Below are 17,285 nucleotides of genomic sequence, written 5' to 3'. Positions count from 1 at the left end.
TCCTTCTCGGATTACCAGAGAGGGCAGTGCAGCCCGTGAGCTGCTTCGTGCTGGAGGAGGGAGAGAGACTGTTCTACTGAGCATGCTCCTCAGCTGCCACTGTGGGCTGGGACTCATGAACACACCAGTGCTGTAGGCCTCAGAAACCCGTGGTGAAAATCTCAAGGGCTGCACGACTGAACAGGCCTCTGAAGGAGGTAGGATCCTCGATGCATGTCGTTGAAGGACTTGTGCCTCGGATTCTTCACTGCTTCTAGGGCCCGGGAAGGTTTGTTGGGTTGAAATATGAGCCTGAATTGAAGAGGCCCAGCACACACACTGCATCAGCTTCCAGTGGCTTCACTCTCTCTTCCTGTTGCTGGCTTGGCTGGTGTACATTGAGCCTTTGTACTTTTGTCTGAGCTGCATCACGCTTTTTTATGAGGTCATCTCTTTGCTGATTCCTTCTAAAGTACGTGTGCTCTTTGTTTCTTTAATGTTAAGGCAGGTTATTCAGAAGAATTGTGTTTTTGCGTGTATTATCTTTTCCCTTTTTAAACTGTTGTGGTCTAGATACCTAATGTTATGAATTTTACCATTTTGAATGGCATCAGGTTTAACCAAATCTTCTAATCCTTTAGATATCAACAAAGGCTAAGGGTGATGTTAACACTGATTGCTATTCAAGGATTTTGAAGTACATTATCCATAAATACCAGGGACCAGTTGCTGCAACATGTTTTGTCTATCAAACTGAGTTGGCCGATCCTAAAAGGATGTGATTGCCTTATAGAGAGCTGTATTTTCCTAAATGGCCTCAATTGTTAAAGGCCTTTGGGAGTAATAACATGTTTGTTTATCTGAACATATGGTTCTGATCGTCATTTTCTGAGTCTGGTACATTAAATTAATCCTGGTCTCATTGCAGCAGCCCATGCTTTGTCTTTAGTACATAAACGTAAAATGTGGCAAGAAGCTACGAAGTTTAATGTCTGTTTTTTTGGGAATCGTCTTACTTTTGTATTTATCTGGCTGGGATTTCATTAGATTTTTGGTGTCTGGTGTTGAGGATGGTCCATGGCTCACCTCGTAACAACCAAATGCAGTCTCATCAGTGGGTTTGCCTCCTGAAAGAATAAAGCTTCATAGCTCTGATTTCCTAATGTGAAGAACAGGTGACTACCACCGTGCCTTGAGGTGACAAAACGTTTAAAGATCCTGAGTGATTTAGCTGGAATCAAATGCTTTTGACTAGGTAAGTCAGACATTTTATTTTATTCCTTCAAGAGACTTGAATTCTTTTTTATAAAACCGTGTTGTATGTAAACAGTCTGCTTGCTGCCGTACTATATTTTGTAGAGGACGCAGCAGTGTTTAAAAGGGTTCTGCTTCACTAGTATCCACAGATAAACCGTTGTGTTTTTTGTTGAATACTTATGTATTTCTCTAATATTTGATAGTAAAAGTGTCAGTATATTCATTCATTTATTCATTCATTCCAGTAGTGGTACCTGGTTAGTCTGACATGAAAGAGAAAATCTCCTCCTAAGGAGGTCACTAGGAGTTAGTTCTTTATTATTAGTTGGCAGTGAGGGAAATGTCCCTGATCGTGGCTCGCCTGTTTTTTGCTGGTTCTTCTCACAGGTCATCATCACACTGTGTTTATGGTGGCCTAGACTAATCATGCATTGCCCCCCTCCGATCTGTCAATACTGTGCAGATGTCACTACAAATGTTTTCCTTGAAAGTCTCGTGACATTTTAGCTCAACTGGATGATTCCAGTGTATGATAGAGCATATATCTGTTGATAACCTTATGGGAGACAGGCGTTATATAGCTGGCATGGTATGTCATGCATGTCCTGTTATCTCCCCATAAAAGGCCAAATTCGATAGCTTGTCACGTTTTCTCACAAGGTTCCAGAGAACTTCAACTGAATTAGCGATTTCTGTAAGCAGCATCATCCAGGGGGGTTTCTCCTGTGCTGCTCTTTGGTTGTCACATACATGTCTTTACTTACCTATTTTTTTGGGATGGAAGCTGTAGTCTGCATATTTGGCCCCAATAGACTCCTAACTACCTTGTGACACATGAAACAAACATGCTCAGTTTTGTGAAAGCTACGTCTTGCAAAGGGTTGCATCTCTTACTGCAGTTGGAATCTATTGACTCTTACACTTGCGGGGTGATTAACTCGAGACCAAGACGGGGTCCTTTGTTCTCTCCCATCAGGTTTAGCTATATCTTTGAACCCACGCCAATTCTGGGTCAACCCCATTTGCTCTGATTTCAAATTCAGGACTAAATTCTGATCTCCCTGTTACCAGGAACTTGCATATGGATCAGAATTATGTGTTGTGTAATAATTATCACGTCTTCACAGGTTCCAAAACCAAACCAATCAGTTACTGCTGCCTTGCCAGTTGCCAGTTTGGATATCATAGTAAATCATAACAATCTGTTTCCTGGGAGCTCTGAACATCTAGTTTGATCGCCCTGACGTTGGTCAAACAAAATCCTCTGTGGTAAACTTAACCATCCTCAACTTACTCCAGCTTGTCTCTGGTAAGATACACTCTGCTGGTTGCAATATTCGTTTTGGATGCAATATTCGTTCCATCAGGACTTCTAACAGTAACTGGAAACTTTTAGGCCCTGTAGGACATGAGTCCTGTGTCCCTACAATGAAGCCTAAAGAGAGATACCCCAGGGAGATGCCTCTTGAGCTTCAGCCAACCTCCTATGTGTAACTAGATTTCGCAAGACCAGACAAGACAAGGCATTCTGGCCTTTGTAGGTAATGCAGCCCAATTATGGAATAAGTTACCAGCTACTCTCGGATCATTAACTGATCTACTTTGAAGACTTTGCTCTTCCTTAAGTAATCATTTGGTCTTCTGGTGCTCACTTTTACAGCCGGTAAGTTACGATAAAAGCTTGCAGCGCCAGGATATTTGTAAAGAGACAGTTGCCCTCTATAAATTTTATGATAAAATAAAATAACTGGAAACCTTCCCTGAATGTAAAGTGACAATGATCTAATCTCTTCCTTAGTGAACGTTTTCACCAGAACAATTACTACAGAAGTAGGGGCGCACAAAACTACTTGCAGGCAGCAGAATAAACTCAGCTTCTTAGCACGGGACTACAATCTCATCACAACCTTTCCTGTCAGACAAGTAGAAGTGATTGAAAGACTTGCCTTACCCCCGACTTCATGGAAGGGAACAACTTACAGTCTGACAAGCAAGCAGGCTTTCACCCAGTCAAGGGTGCTGAATCTGCTCTGATTTCACTTTGACAAGCAAACCGGCTTTCACCCAGGCAGAGACACTGAACTTGCTTGGTTAGCCACCTAGGATGGCCTGAAAATGACAGTGGACAGAAATTGGCTGATAGCATTACTACAGCTGCCTTTGACAATGTCCATCTTCAGACTATACTATTAGGCTGGAGTAACTTTGCTTTGGTGGAAGCATTCTAGACTGGATCTCTTACTTTCATGAAAGGCTAAGCTTAGTTCCCTACATCTGTTACATCATCCTCTTTTACCACCGAAACTGGTGTCTGAAGACATTATGACCTCCCTCAACTCCCCTGTGCAAGTGCTAACTCACACCCCAACAGGACCTATGCATGTCTTCAGCTTAACGTGCTACAGTTACACTAATTACACATTCTTCGTTCTAAACCAGGAATAATTACAGCAAACACGAGAAGTGAATTTCACTACTTATTATGCACAACATCGAAATACTTACCAGGTAGGCCACTCTTCAACTCTGCATCCTTCCACCCAACCACTCCCTAGAATGCAGCACGCCACTCATTTGGTAAAGTGCTCCATTGCCTTGGCAGGGGTGTATAGCACTGCAAAAGTTTCTTATGTACTCTCAAATGATCGACTGCAGCTTTGAAGGCACACTCTGAATGATATTCTCTATCAGGGTGATAGTGGCAAATACAGGACTCCTTGAAAATAATGTCATGGGCACCTCTATTCATTCATTTATTTTAATGCCAACTACCTAAAAGGAACTCTTCCTCTGTTCTGTGAAAGAGCTTGAACTGAATAAGCCTGAGTCTGGCAGAAATTGTCATGGTTTGAGTGACCATTCGGGCCAGCGTCCGTTTATCATCTTCCAATCATCATCTTCCATTCTCCCACGTCATCCTCCCATCTTAATCGTAGCTTATCAAATACCCCAGGTATGGTCAAGATTAAGACTGTGTGCATTCACGAAAAGCCCATCCTACCCTACCCATGTCTTCAAATGCCAGCTTAGCGTTTAGAGGATTAAATTCAGACACGTGTTAGCTTTCATTTATATACCCCAAGGGGTAGTACAAACCTACAAGTTTCGTAGAAATGGCACTGTGAAAGCTTGAATTTGTTTGAGAGTTGTGCAGAAGCATGAATGTGGGTCAAAGCCCATGTGTCTCCTGAGTTTGAGATTACTATAAGATCCCAGGCCAAGAAACCCCCCAGACGCGCCCCTCGGGCAACTAAGCAGAGCCTCCATTTATTTTGTTTCTCTGCCATGAAGGACCGCCGCTGCTGCCGCATCAGAAGAGTAGTTTGGGTAGATGAAAGTTTTCCTGTGATGGGTCACGGTGTCTTTAATGCACTCCTCCCTCAAGATAACATCCCTGTCCAAATAGTTAAGAATGCGGGCAATAAGGGATCTTGGCAGGTTAAAAAATGACCCAAGATTTACTATGTTGGCCTCCCCCAACCCCCACACCCGCCACAAAAGTTGTTTCTAGAACCCAACTTAATTTTCTAAATGTATAGTAAAATATTAGTATTTTGTTCCCTACTAAAACTGCAGTGTAACATTTAAGTATAGTAGTGCTATTGCATAGGCATAATCTGTATGAATAAAAAATATATTTACATTTTTAAAATTCATTTGATAGAGCGTTGATCTCTGAGGTTGAAGTACTCTGTGCTGCCAATTTACAGTATGTTTATAGAGCTGTATCGTGCCTAGAATGATCACGCTTTAAAAAGTATTTGCTTAAGTAATGTAGAATTTATTGAATTTGATAATGTATTTTATTAATGAATTCAAAAGCGTTATTTTTCTATTTGGAAAATTGTTGTATGACTTGAGAGATTATAAAATAACTGAAATCTAAAATGTTGAACATACAAATAAAAAATCTTGTCATGCTTTCTCTGTTCCAATGCTGTTATAGTTTAGGGTTGTTATTATTTGACTTAAACACAATCTGCTGTTAGTATGGATTTGCGCTGGTATTCCGGTCCGGTGGTGACTTTTCCAAAATGGTTTGGTTGATACCATGACAGACTGAGTCTAGCTCGGTTTGTAGAGATGTCAAGTTGGTAGAGTGAAATTAGATTTCTGTTGGGTAGATTTATTAAAATTGATTTGTGAGTTTGATGGGCAAGGCCAAAGGGCAATACTAAATTGGGTACGAATTTTCTTGTTTGATGTGCATTCATTTGTCTGGCAGATGTAAATGTGTAGTAGTGACGCAGCCCTGTCAGGAAACACGTTTGTTCATTCGATACACAAAGGGTTGAATGCATCTCGTGTGTGCTAGTACAACATTTGGGTTAATGTCCTCTTTCAGAGAACCTCCTACTCTTGTCGCATTTGGTTGCCGAGTACAGTTAGAGCAGGTGCTGGAAAAAAGCAAAATCAATTAAGTGCTTTCACACTTCAATGTGCATGTGTAATCATTGCAGCATAGGAAAAAATGATACAACTAATTTACTTCCAACGAAGCCACGCTTAGTGGAGAGAAGAGGTACATTTGATTAACGCAGTCGAACACGTTTTCTGCGACGTAAACCCTCTACAAAGGGCCACGTGTCCTGAGGGCCTTTGGTCAAGCCCCATCTCTAGCCTGTGGGTGAAAGGAAGAGCAGCTGCGTTCAGTGGTTCTCCATGGTACAGATCGCATTTCATAACTGCCTCAAGGTGCCTTTGTGCCTTTATTCTGGATCTCATTAGTTTGCTTGTGCATGTGATCAGGGTAACCTATGAGCTGGCTGCTGAACAAGTCTCCCTCCCTCCCCCACCCACCTCTTGCCTTCTGCTCGGGTCTCTTGAAAGAACATGGCTGAATGATGTGATGGAATCTTCTTCTACCTCGTTCCTTTACGTTGACTGGATGACTCACAAGTGGCAAACACATATGCAGCCATTCATCGGCTTCAAGTCCACAGCATTCAGTCTTCCAGGTATGGGGAAAAGATTATTCTAGGGCTGTGAGGAAAAATCTTACAAATTGGTTTTTGTTGCCTCGGAAACAAACTGACGTGCCTGAGCTGTATTCATTCTGTATATTTGCATTTGCTAGACAGGCCTGAAGATTATGCCTACCATACTCAACATTGAAAGCGAGAACGTGCGGGGTTGAATAATGTGGACAGACAATATTGGGCCCTGGGTTGCAGGCCTGGATGAAGGTATTTAATTTTTTCCATGTTTTTACTAAACTAGTCAGTTTCTTTGGACCAAAAAATAACAGGTTTTCATCCTTTGTGCAGTCACTGTTATGTTCTATATGTGAACTATATTGTTATGCACTGCTAAGTTTGTCTGACCTAGGCACTGTTGAACTTTATTAATAAGCAGAGCTGCAAGTTTCCTTCATAATATGGGACACATGTTGAAGGATACTTTGGGGTCCTCTCAAAACTGAACATTTTCTGCTGAACACCGATTAGGAAACTCTAAGTCCCATGTCACTTTGGTAGAGCCCAGGTTTATACAGTCCTCGATTTACAGCGTGAAGTGGCGTGTCTATTAATTGGATTTAAATTTTGAAGAGAAGCACACTAGGTTCCTAATGTTAATAGTTTTCTTTAATTTTATATGAAAAATAAGCATTTAAAAAAATATTGATCTATTTGGTAAAGTGCCTATGTGCTTCATTCTTGAGACTTCAAAGAACTAGTCTGAACAGATCAGCAGGATGTTGGTTAAACAGTGGAGTGTTCTTCCGCTGATGAAGTCAAGCCCCTTTGGAGAGTTCGGGTTGGGCCATGTCTGAGTGTTCTTCCGCTGATGAAGTCAAGCCCCTTTGGAGAGTTCGGGTTGGGCCATGTCTGACTGTCAGTGAAAAAAGCTGCATGTTAGTTGTTTCCTGGTTCCCCTAGCTGTATGTAAGCTCACAGTACCTAATAGTCGGTTGAATTACCATTAGGAAATGCTATATAAATGTTGGTTCTTTATATTCTTTCAAGGGTAAAGCACGGTTTCCTCTGTATCCTTTACAAACTTCCTAGAGAATTTGTGGATTTGGCTGCAATGATGTGGAACCCCAAGAATCCCAGTGGGCTCAAAGGCCAACCCTATCCAATGTCTGCCGTCTTTGTCTTAAAGAAGACTGTAGGTGGATCGCAGGTCTAAGAGGTTAATCAACAGTTTAGCGAGCGGCCTGTTATTTATATTTGCTTGGGCTCATTCTGGCACGATGTTTTCTTTCTTGAAGAATTCAAAGCAAGGGATTAACGTGAAACTATGTCCAAAACCTTTGAGAAAATAGTGCGAAGAAAAGGGCTTTTCCTTCAGTTTCTCCAGTATCCTAGTTCCCCAGTATGGTGCTGCATATTAGCGAATTATTTGGAGTAGTGTGAAGGCCTAAAACTACTTCATAATGTCAACTTGTTTCGTTAAATTTTTTGCTGCTGCAAATGATGCAGTTTTAACGCTGTAAAACACTGGTGCTACAACTACCCAACTCATATACTCAATATATCGACCTTGTTATGATGAAAGGGTGTTTCTGCCCCACTATGATTCGAACGTGCTACTTGCAGGTTACACCCAGATAGGTTCAACAAACATTTAATTCACTGGTCTGTCTTGAAACCCTTTGTACAATATTTTTGTCCTGGATTCTAGATGTATGGCACAGAACAATTTCTGTTCTATTTCCTTAAGCCTTGAAGTTAAGAGAAATAGTGTATCACTCTTGTGACTACGGTGTGTAGAATTATAATTTGCTTACTTGCTTTCAAAGGAGAAGTTTTTGGGGAGAGGGAAATAAGATTGCTTTGAAAATTAATCATAATGGCGTCCGCTGCATGCTTTCTCATGGATTCTCAAAACCGACACACGCTGATGTCTTTATTGTTCTTGGGAGGTTGAGAGGTTGCTACTGCATTGCCTGGCATTCTCAATTAATCTCATCGCCGGCTACCCCAAACTAACTACAAGAACATGCCATTTATAAAGAGCAGTCATTCTGTATTGTGCTGAACTCCTCCAGGGCTACTGGCACTAGAGCTCCGGTTGTATCCATAAAATGCATGTGTTCTGTACAGGCACTCCCTAATTGTGTTCTACGGTTTGGCCTATATTATAGAAACAAGTCTCATGGCTTGACAAAGGATGAAATACACAAATAGTAGTTGACTTAAGGCTTTTCCAGCACGTGTTATCTGTTTGGTAACCACGCGTAGGACGTTTTCTGGTAAGTTTAGTTTCATGTTAGGTGCATCTTCAGGTCCATGGTTTCTCCTCAGTCTCGGCACATCAGTCTAATAGGGTTGGATTGTAGGATAGCACAACCCCTCGAGAGTGACTTATGTACTCTTCATTGTTGTTGAACTGTGGTATGTATGCCTGTAGTTTTTTCCTACATTGGTAAGGGTGAATATTGCGAAGAGGTTGGTTGAGCGGTACCCCTTTCACTATCTTGCCATTAACCCAGTACCCCAATGGTGAAGGTGTTTCTTGTAGGGGCGTCGTATATGTTTACATAGAAAGAAAGTTGTTTTAATATTTTTGTAAGATACTTCGAGCTGCATTTTTCTTAAGTACTTAGAAGGAGAAAACCTTTGAATTCATTGTGTGACCTACTTGGATGGCTAATAGTGCTCTCTGATTTTATGGTTTATAGGGTTAATGGGGTTGATAAAACCAGTAGTTTTTCGAATAATGGGCATGATCCCGCTTGCAAGATTTTGGAACTCCGATGCCCCATTATGTAATATCTTGGGCAACTATTGCTAATAAACCTCTCATTGTTTGTGCCGTGCATCATTGGTAAGCAACATGTGGTGGGCACTCTTCTTGGCGGACGTTAAGGCATTTGTGAAGCTTGTATTTTGTTGAAGTGATGAAGACTCTTAATCTGAATAGCAGCAGTATTTTCGGTGTCCTCTCGTGTATGCTTTTCTGTGTCAGACATCTCTATTGGTCCCAGATCTAAGAAGTATACAGTAGCAGATAAAAGAGCTGTCAAGGCACGTTCAGAGAGCCCCCCCCCAATTCAACACCGACAGCACCTGCCAGGTCTCCACATTTCCAGCTTTTTACCCATTTTTGGGCTCTCTTACAGACCGCTTTTAGTTCTCATTTGTCATAGACCGATTGTGTTCACTTTTATTCTTTCACTGCTCCACACCGTGAATCTACTTTTGTCCCCTTTTGTTTTCAGCATTCCTTGGTGTGCATGTGTTTTCTTGCTTCTCCTTGTGCAACTTTCTCCTCGCATTGCCCCAAAAGCAGTCCGTTTTAAGCTCTTCCTATGCTTCTTGTGCTTCTCCCCATCCATTTGGCTCTTGTTTTTATTTTTTTATTTTATTCAAATAATTCCAACATTGGTTCCTCCTCCCTTCTCCTGCTGCTGTTCAATTGTATTTACCACGCTCTCCACCTTTGCCCCCGGCCCCGCTATTTTATTTCATGTTATTATTTTATATTTTATTTTTTGAAGATCCTGATAACTGCAGTTAGATCCCGAGCAACTACATTCATGGAGAAAATGCACTTTGTTGTGCTTTTTATGTTATATTGAATGCAATGCTCAAAGATGATCGTCTGCTATCTAGAAGCAGTAATTGAAAACGAAAGCAAAATGACTGGTGCATTACAGCACAGATGTGCACGTTTGTCATCACGTTGAGCCCTCTGTGGCTTCACAACTCTGGTGTACACATGTTCGTCATCACTTTGGGGCCACTGGGGCCTCATGATTCATGTGTGGACACGTTGACGCATGTGCGTAGATGCATACTTGTTTTTTTGCCCAATGTTAAACATCAACAAATATAATTTTTTAAAACTTTTTGACGATGTTGTACAGCTTTGCAAAAAGCATTGGCAAAACCAGTAGATAGGGCCTCGCCTGCTGGCTTTGCCAATCATATCTGCTTCAACTTCCTTATATCCTTAGATATGGTCATCACCTTAGACTTGGCTGTGTGCATTCCGTACACTGATCGCTTTTTGGGTCACAATCATGACTTCTTTTGTTTCTCAGGGAGTTAACGTCAGTTGATGTAGGTACCAAGCTCCTGACAGGAACCACCCATCACACTAGAAAAATTGCTTTCAAAACGCCTAAGTCTCTTTCGCTTAGAGACTGTTGAGCTTCATGTTTGCAATTAGTGGACTTTCTTTATACTTGGGAGGCCAGTTGTGTGATCACTCTTTTCTCAAGTCTATTTGAAGTGCAGTACTGGAATGAAACAGCAAGCTGACCTCCAGCAGACTCTGTAGGATAGTTTTTCATAACCTGTTATGTTTGACAAAGATGATCCATTCTTCCACACTTTTCTTTCATATTATGTGGCTGAAGATACTCGGACTCAGTAGGCTCTGGGTTGGGCTGAGTTGGATCTGAGTGGATGAATCCATGTGTCTTGTGAATTCTGTTGCATCCGTAGCGCAGTGCGCTGCTAATAGCGCTTCCTTCGATTTATGAAACTGTGAAATGTCTTGGGGGCTGCCTCTTGTGGACAATCACTTGAGCTGGAGCTGCACACACAGTGAAACTGTAAACGTGTGGGTGAGGATCGAGTTGTAGGCCTGAAGTGAGGATCTGCAAGGAAATGCAGCCCAGCTCCGACCAACCTGGAGGCGGTCTGCTCTGGAAATTCTATAAGCGTGGTATGCAACCCCAGCCAGCCATTCGGTCGAGCTTGAGCCGGTGTGGAAGGTGGTGTTGGAATGAATGTGCTGAGAGCAGCCAGCCTGGGTCATCTCCTACGTGGAGCCTCTTCAGTCACTTCATTCTGTTCTCACTGAGGCTTTTTGTGTAAACTTTAAGGGAGGTTTGTGGTTGAGATGCAGTCAGTGTGGGCGTTGGAGCAGCAGCCTTCCCATGTCATTTGTTTACTATACAGAGGTTTATTCTTAACGGGACAGGGTCCGTGTTGCTTGTGTTGGTGTTAAGTGTTCAAGCGCCTCGTGAGAGCACCTTGAGTTGATGTTTTGGTTAGGAAGACACAAGACTCCGCTTTCACTGCAAGCAGCCATTATGTGTTAATTTCTCGGCCGCACACAAGGCATTGTTCAATTGAAAGGCTACCTTAATGTTTTTTTCTGGGAGACTGATTGGAATCTCTTGTCTTGTAAAGCACGAATATGCGTAATTGTTTTTCATATGAGATGAAACCATAACCTGTTTTAAGTAAAGTAGACAGTGCTACTAGGCGGTTCTGCAATGGAGTTCGTTCTCCTCCAGTGAAAGATCATATGCTTTGTTTTCCAGTTGTCAGTTCCAGGTTCTCCTGCTCATGCTGTGCTCCACTGGTGAAGTAGGTTTCTCAACCGTTTTGTGTGAATGGGGTATGCACAAGACCCGAACAGGTACCTGCTTGCCCTAATGACAGTGTAGGCTCCATTAATGCCAATAGGCATATCTTCTCAGGTGTTTTGAGTAGCTGGCAGGATTTATTGCCTTCAATCCAGTAGTTTAATTACCTCTCCTACTATGATTTTTAGTCGGTCTATACCGCGTGGAATGTCATTAAACCACAGTTGACCTGAAATTGAAATGTCCTAAACAAAATTTCTTCTATTTTGGTTAATTTTGAATGTTGTTGTAAGTAATTGAATAGTTGTAAAAAAAAACTAAACTATGCATTTGTGATTCTAGCTTACAAAAGCTTAATGTTAAATCTTTCTTGCCTGTTTTCCTCAATTCTTCAACATTGAAATAATAGTTGAGATATTAAGTTGCTATTGAATTCATGGTATGAAGACTGGATAAATGTGCCGTCATCAGCTTGCTGGTGGTCTAGATTTTTTTTTTTAAGTACCTATAGATAAATTGTTTAAGGAGACCTTTCAGTCTGTCTGCCCAACCATGTGCTCCGTATATTTAAGGTTTGTTGTTCTCTTTTATGAAATTATTTCTTTCTATGATTTGGTTTGTAAAAACATATAAAACTCTTAAAATCTAGATATAACCTCCAATGCAGTGAAGTCCACGCAGAGCCAGTTGTTTTCTAGCTTGGAGCCCTTTTTGCTAACAGCGGTTGTAATGAGGCACAGGTAGGCTGTGGTGTAAAAGAGGTATTATATGTAAGTTGGGAGTGCATTGGTTAATGGGACTTCTTAAACTTTTCAATGTGGCACTTATTACAAAAAAGTTCACGCCTATGATACAAGTATATTGGTCAAAATGTTTTACCTCCTTTACACGCGTGTACGTGCCACGCACGCCTGGACACCACCCTGTCTTGTCTCCTCGCCCCCCCCCCCTCCAAAATGTTTGCAAGACTCTGATATGTTGAAAAGTGAATGGTGTAATTGAGTCAGTGTGAATGAACTCAGTTCTTTCAGTAGGAGGCCATGCATTACCAAGTATGTTAGTACGTAAAGATGGATATACAGTATTGCCTATGGGGTTTTTTATGCAATTTTAAAAGGATTAACTGGGCATCTAAGAGTCAGATTACATTTTGTATTCGGACATGTATGTACCCTTAAAATCTGATTTCTCTTATTTATGAGGTAATCAGTAAAGATTGGTTCAAACTAACAGCTTCTCTCTTTACTTGACAAGATTTGACAAAATGTTCCTGTAAAAATAAAACCTATTTAGTGACAATTTTGGTATTTCATTTGGAGAATAACATACACAGATATGTCTTTCCAACCATGCCATGATATCCTGCTGCTTTGATGGGTAATGGGTCAGCAGAATTGTATATGAACCAGAAACAGGCAAATAACTGTAGAGTTGTGAATTTCCATTTAAGGATTACTTGAGATATAAAATCTAATTACATCTCACACGTATATATTTTGCAACAAAATTAAAGCACAGAAATAGTGTAGGACGAAACTAGGGGGAAATGCCTGGGGTTGGAGAATCCGGACATAAGAAGTAAGCACAATTCTTACCTAGTCTTTGTTTTAAAAAGAAATACTAAAAACAACAAATCTTATTTATATTACTTTGACAATACAGTCACAATTATTTTGGAAATATTTAAATTCATTACATGACAATGTTAATTAAATCTTCTACATAAACTAGTGGATAGTGTCAATTATGTCCGAGTTAGTTGGAGTCTCCGGTTGGTAAGAGTACTCCAATCAAGTCTTAATTTCAGACAGTTATGAGATACTTTGAAAAAGGTAGACTCTTGACCCTAGTATGTCTGTTTAGTGGCATTGAATCTTACGTATGCATAAACAAATGTACCTGATTATTTCGGATGAATAGGGGCCTTCTAAAACAGAAAACATGTACAAAATCTATTGACAACAGTGTGTAAGGTGTTTGTTCTTTGTGGTCTAGTCATTGCTTTTTCCCAAGGCACTGTAGAGAAAATCTTCCTCCCTCCTCCTCTGAAATGTTGAGTGTTTGGCCAGCATCACTTTGATGGAAAGTATCACTCCCTGTAGGGTCGTGCAGTGAACTTGTGGAGAAGTGTCAGCTGAAATGGCTGCTGCTCACAGTTGACTGAAATGGTGTCTTTCTCCTTTGAATGCATTTTTTAGCTTGCACACTTAAAACCAGTAGAGGGAGCTAGATCATGTGACCTTTTCAATAGCTCTTTTTGATAGAGCCTTAAAGGGGATTGCATTTAATATATTTTCGATGTAAACAAACCCTGTTTAGCTTGATTCTGGTCAAGAAAACAGCACATTAGCTGCAGAATCGTTGGTGTTTTTTGGTTTGTTGGTGCTTGATGTGACTGTCATCCTTAGAACTGTTGCAGTCTATTTACAGTGTAAGCTCCACGAACATGCTGCTGATGATTATTTGTATATTTCAATTGAGGCAGATTATACCAGTCAGGTAATGGGCTCAATTTTCTATAGACTTCCTACTGCATGCTTGAGTTGTTTGTTGCTAATTTTTAGCCAGTTATTTTTGTAGATTGAAAAGGAGTTATGTGCCATCTTTGTTGGTTGTGGTCAGTTCTAACACTTTTATGGGTATGTTTACAGATGCCAACATGAATTCTTTGCAGTGGACATATCCTCGGTTTGCAGGACCGCCTTTGAAGAATCACAACAAAATGTATTAATGTTAATTCTGTGTCTGAATTGTAATGAGCAGATGCCACTGTAATTAATCGCCACCCATTTCGAATTATCTGCATTTTGAAATGCTTTTCACGGTTGAGCTCATTGTTAAATACTAGGGCAGAGAATTGCTTCAATTGATACTCCAGTATATCGGATCTGCTACATGTATTACCTCTGCCACACCGCAAATGCAGCATGGGTGAACTTGTGGACTAAAGCTATGATTCGTAGGAACAAACCAAGGGGATTCTTAGCAGATGTTTGCACCCAGTTACTAGGGTGCATGGCTTGATTCTATGGTGTCTTCCAGGGTGATGTTCCGTTCACTTGGCTGTATGCCTGTTCAGCTGTGTTTTTCCTTGACTGTTCCTTAAAAATAAATAATTCCTCCTTTACAAATACTGCTATTTCTTGTGAGTTAGCTATTTGTGCACAGCACTCTTGACAAAGAAAGCAAACCTAAACCCTTTGGCTTGTAGTTATGAGGGAGTGGCCAATCGAGTATTGGTACATAAAGTGCAAGTGATTTATAAGGCATCTCTTGTATGCTCATTTGGTATCCTCTCCGGAACAGAATATTTTACTGCGCTACAGATTCATTATTTAGTATTTACTGAATGAAAATCCGAGGAGACTGGACTGGGCCGGGCCATAGACCTTGATTCTGAAAGGAAGACCCATATGTATGTACTGTCCGTGAAGTTCATATTAAAACTACTTTCTGCTGGTAAAAGCGCTGGTCGCTTTAGGCCTCTTCTGTTACTATAACCTTCCTGATTGTCAGTGCAACCTAGTTGGTACGATGTCTAAAGACAATAACGGTAAAAATGTTAACACTGATGAAATCGCTACTGGGCTAGGTCCCATGGACAATTATCCGATTAAGAAGATCAATCAGATTAATTGCGATAGAAGGGCTTCCCTGGGCCAGGGGAGTCCTAGAATGATACAGGATGATGCTTCACTATTAGTTGCTGAGACACCTACGATCTACATTCCCCCCATTGTTCCTGGGAAAGTAGTGACGGCTATAGCCCAGGTGCATGCTGAAAGGCTAGATGATCGGCCAGATATCCCTACCACCATAGAAATAGAGCGTGCACCGCTCCCCCCACGTTCGGCGAGAACATTTAAAAAAGCAATAGCAAGACGAAGGGGGAAGCACAATCAGAATAAAACTGATATAGCTAATTCTAAAAGGGGTCCCCCTCCTGACTTAATGACAGATAAACAATCTTCTTTAGGGCACATAGGGACAGTATCATCGCCTACCCAAATACATACTATCGCAGCACACACTGGGTTACTGAAAACTGGAGGCAGGGAGGACAAAGGTGAAGCGTCAGAATATTCTGGTACTGAGGTTTCCCTGCTGAGTACCCCTATGAGTACCCCTATTAGTTCCCGTGTTTCCTTGCCGAGTCTGTATAATAGTTATGATGATGAAGTGTTATCAAACTCCCCCAGATTCTCTCCTGCATCTCCTCCTAATATAAACTATATATCTCCCACAAATGTTAAAATCAAAAAAAGAGTGGATGGCCCATTAACGACCCGGCAAGCTAAGATACAGAAGAGGAGTTCCATTTTAACACAGGTGGACGTGGTTAAATCACCGACTCCTCCTATGGTTTCTCTGCCGACAACTCGCTGCTCCCTTAGTGAAGGTGGCTTCTTGGGAAAAATTGAAAGTTTGGTTAAAACACTAATACAGCGCCTGCTAGAGAAGATTACTTTGTGCAACACGCACCTAGAACTGATCGCAAAAAAGGTAGAAAAAAATCACTCTCTTATTAGTAGATCTGGAAAAGGGTGTAAATATCATAAAATCTAGAGGAACATCTGCCATAACGTTATTAGCACCCAAACAAGTCCCATTATGCTCCACACCCTCCATAAAAACAAACCAAGTTGTGAAAAAACCAACCCGCCCTCCCCCGAAAAAAGTACGCACATCCCCTCTGTCGAATAAAAAGCTTGCGCTTGATATTCAAATTTTAAGTAAAGCAGACAACCAAGGGGGGAAAAATCTTAACGTGGAAAATTTGATCGTGGAAGATAGAGTAGAGCCTCTGCAAAATAAGGCTACTAAGGAGAACGCGATAGGGAATTCTTACAACACAAACTGGCATTCACACAGAATAGTCGACTTACCGCGAGAAGCTGCGCCCTATGCAATAGTCATGGCGGGGGTTCCCGAGCTCCCTATGGGCTCCAGGGAAGATCATCGAGCTCTAAGAAATAAAGTGACCCATTGGTTACGCAATAACAGACCCGTGCCTGCCCATATTAATGGGGAAATTCTAAACGTTAGGCTCGCAATTTGGGTTGGCTCACGTCCCAAAGATAAGAAAGGGGACGTAATTATTGTAAACTTTAAAGACCACAGAGCTGTTAGGCATATTGGGGATTGGTACGATTCAAGAAGTAGCGATTCCATCTCTACTCATTATCTTAGCTACTTCTATCCATATTTCCCGCTACAACAGTCTAAAAACAGGGAGCCAGTAAGGCAGCCTATAAACAGGCCTGGCCCTAACCAATATGGATTCAGCCAGACTTTTTTTCCCCAGATACACAGACCACTTAATTTTCATCGATTGCATTTTTTTTTTTTAATGTTCAAAAGATTTTTTATTAGGAGCTGCAAAGAGATTCATCAGTACAGGAATAGTCTGTTCAGTACAAATAGTTACAGAGCGTTGAAACAATAAAAAGTCACATGAATAGGAATACAGAAAGTTGGTACCAATAAAGCAAATGAGTCCATAAAACAATGAGTCCATCACGTTACATAAGGTTCCCCTTAAAATGTCCACATACATTCCGATGATGCCTGATGTCATGTATAGCCTGACCTGGAAGGAGATAGGCACCACCCCACTAGCGCAGAAGCTTCATATGATGTACATTATCGTAAACCAAACCTGTAGTACATGAGGGAGATGGAGTCATCTCACTGTGGTAAAGATTGTACAAAACATAGACTGGCTAGCAAACAGAATGAAACATTGTGTGATGACACGCTCTAGAACCTTGTAGACAAG

General features: G+C 41.2%; 1 protein-coding gene across 9 annotated transcripts in view; it reads left to right on the top strand.

The window, feature by feature from the left end:
- Window positions 1–17,285, top strand: part of EHMT1 (euchromatic histone lysine methyltransferase 1) — a 984,283-nt gene that overhangs the window by 143,093 nt on the left and 823,905 nt on the right. The window contains exon 1 of one of the 9 annotated variants that reach the window (XM_078642011.1): window positions 92–197. The exons of 6 other annotated variants lie outside the window; for them this stretch is intronic. Coding sequence is in view for 1 of the 3 variants with exons in the window: in XM_078642010.1 (XP_078498136.1) it covers window position 451 (1 nt within the window). In the remaining 2 variants the exon portion in view is untranslated. Of the gene's footprint in view, window positions 1–91; window positions 198–431; window positions 452–1,215; window positions 1,235–17,285 lie in introns of those variants that run through there. 2 more of the 9 variants (XM_078642010.1, XM_078642015.1) reach the window with 2 other exon arrangements.

This window comes from Lissotriton helveticus, chromosome 5_1, assembly GCF_964261635.1.
Source record: "Lissotriton helveticus chromosome 5_1, aLisHel1.1, whole genome shotgun sequence".
In the NCBI taxonomy this organism is placed as follows: domain Eukaryota; kingdom Metazoa; phylum Chordata; class Amphibia; order Caudata; family Salamandridae; genus Lissotriton; species Lissotriton helveticus.
Note: the sequence above shows the minus strand (reverse complement) of the source record. Positions and strands in the feature narration are given on the sequence as shown.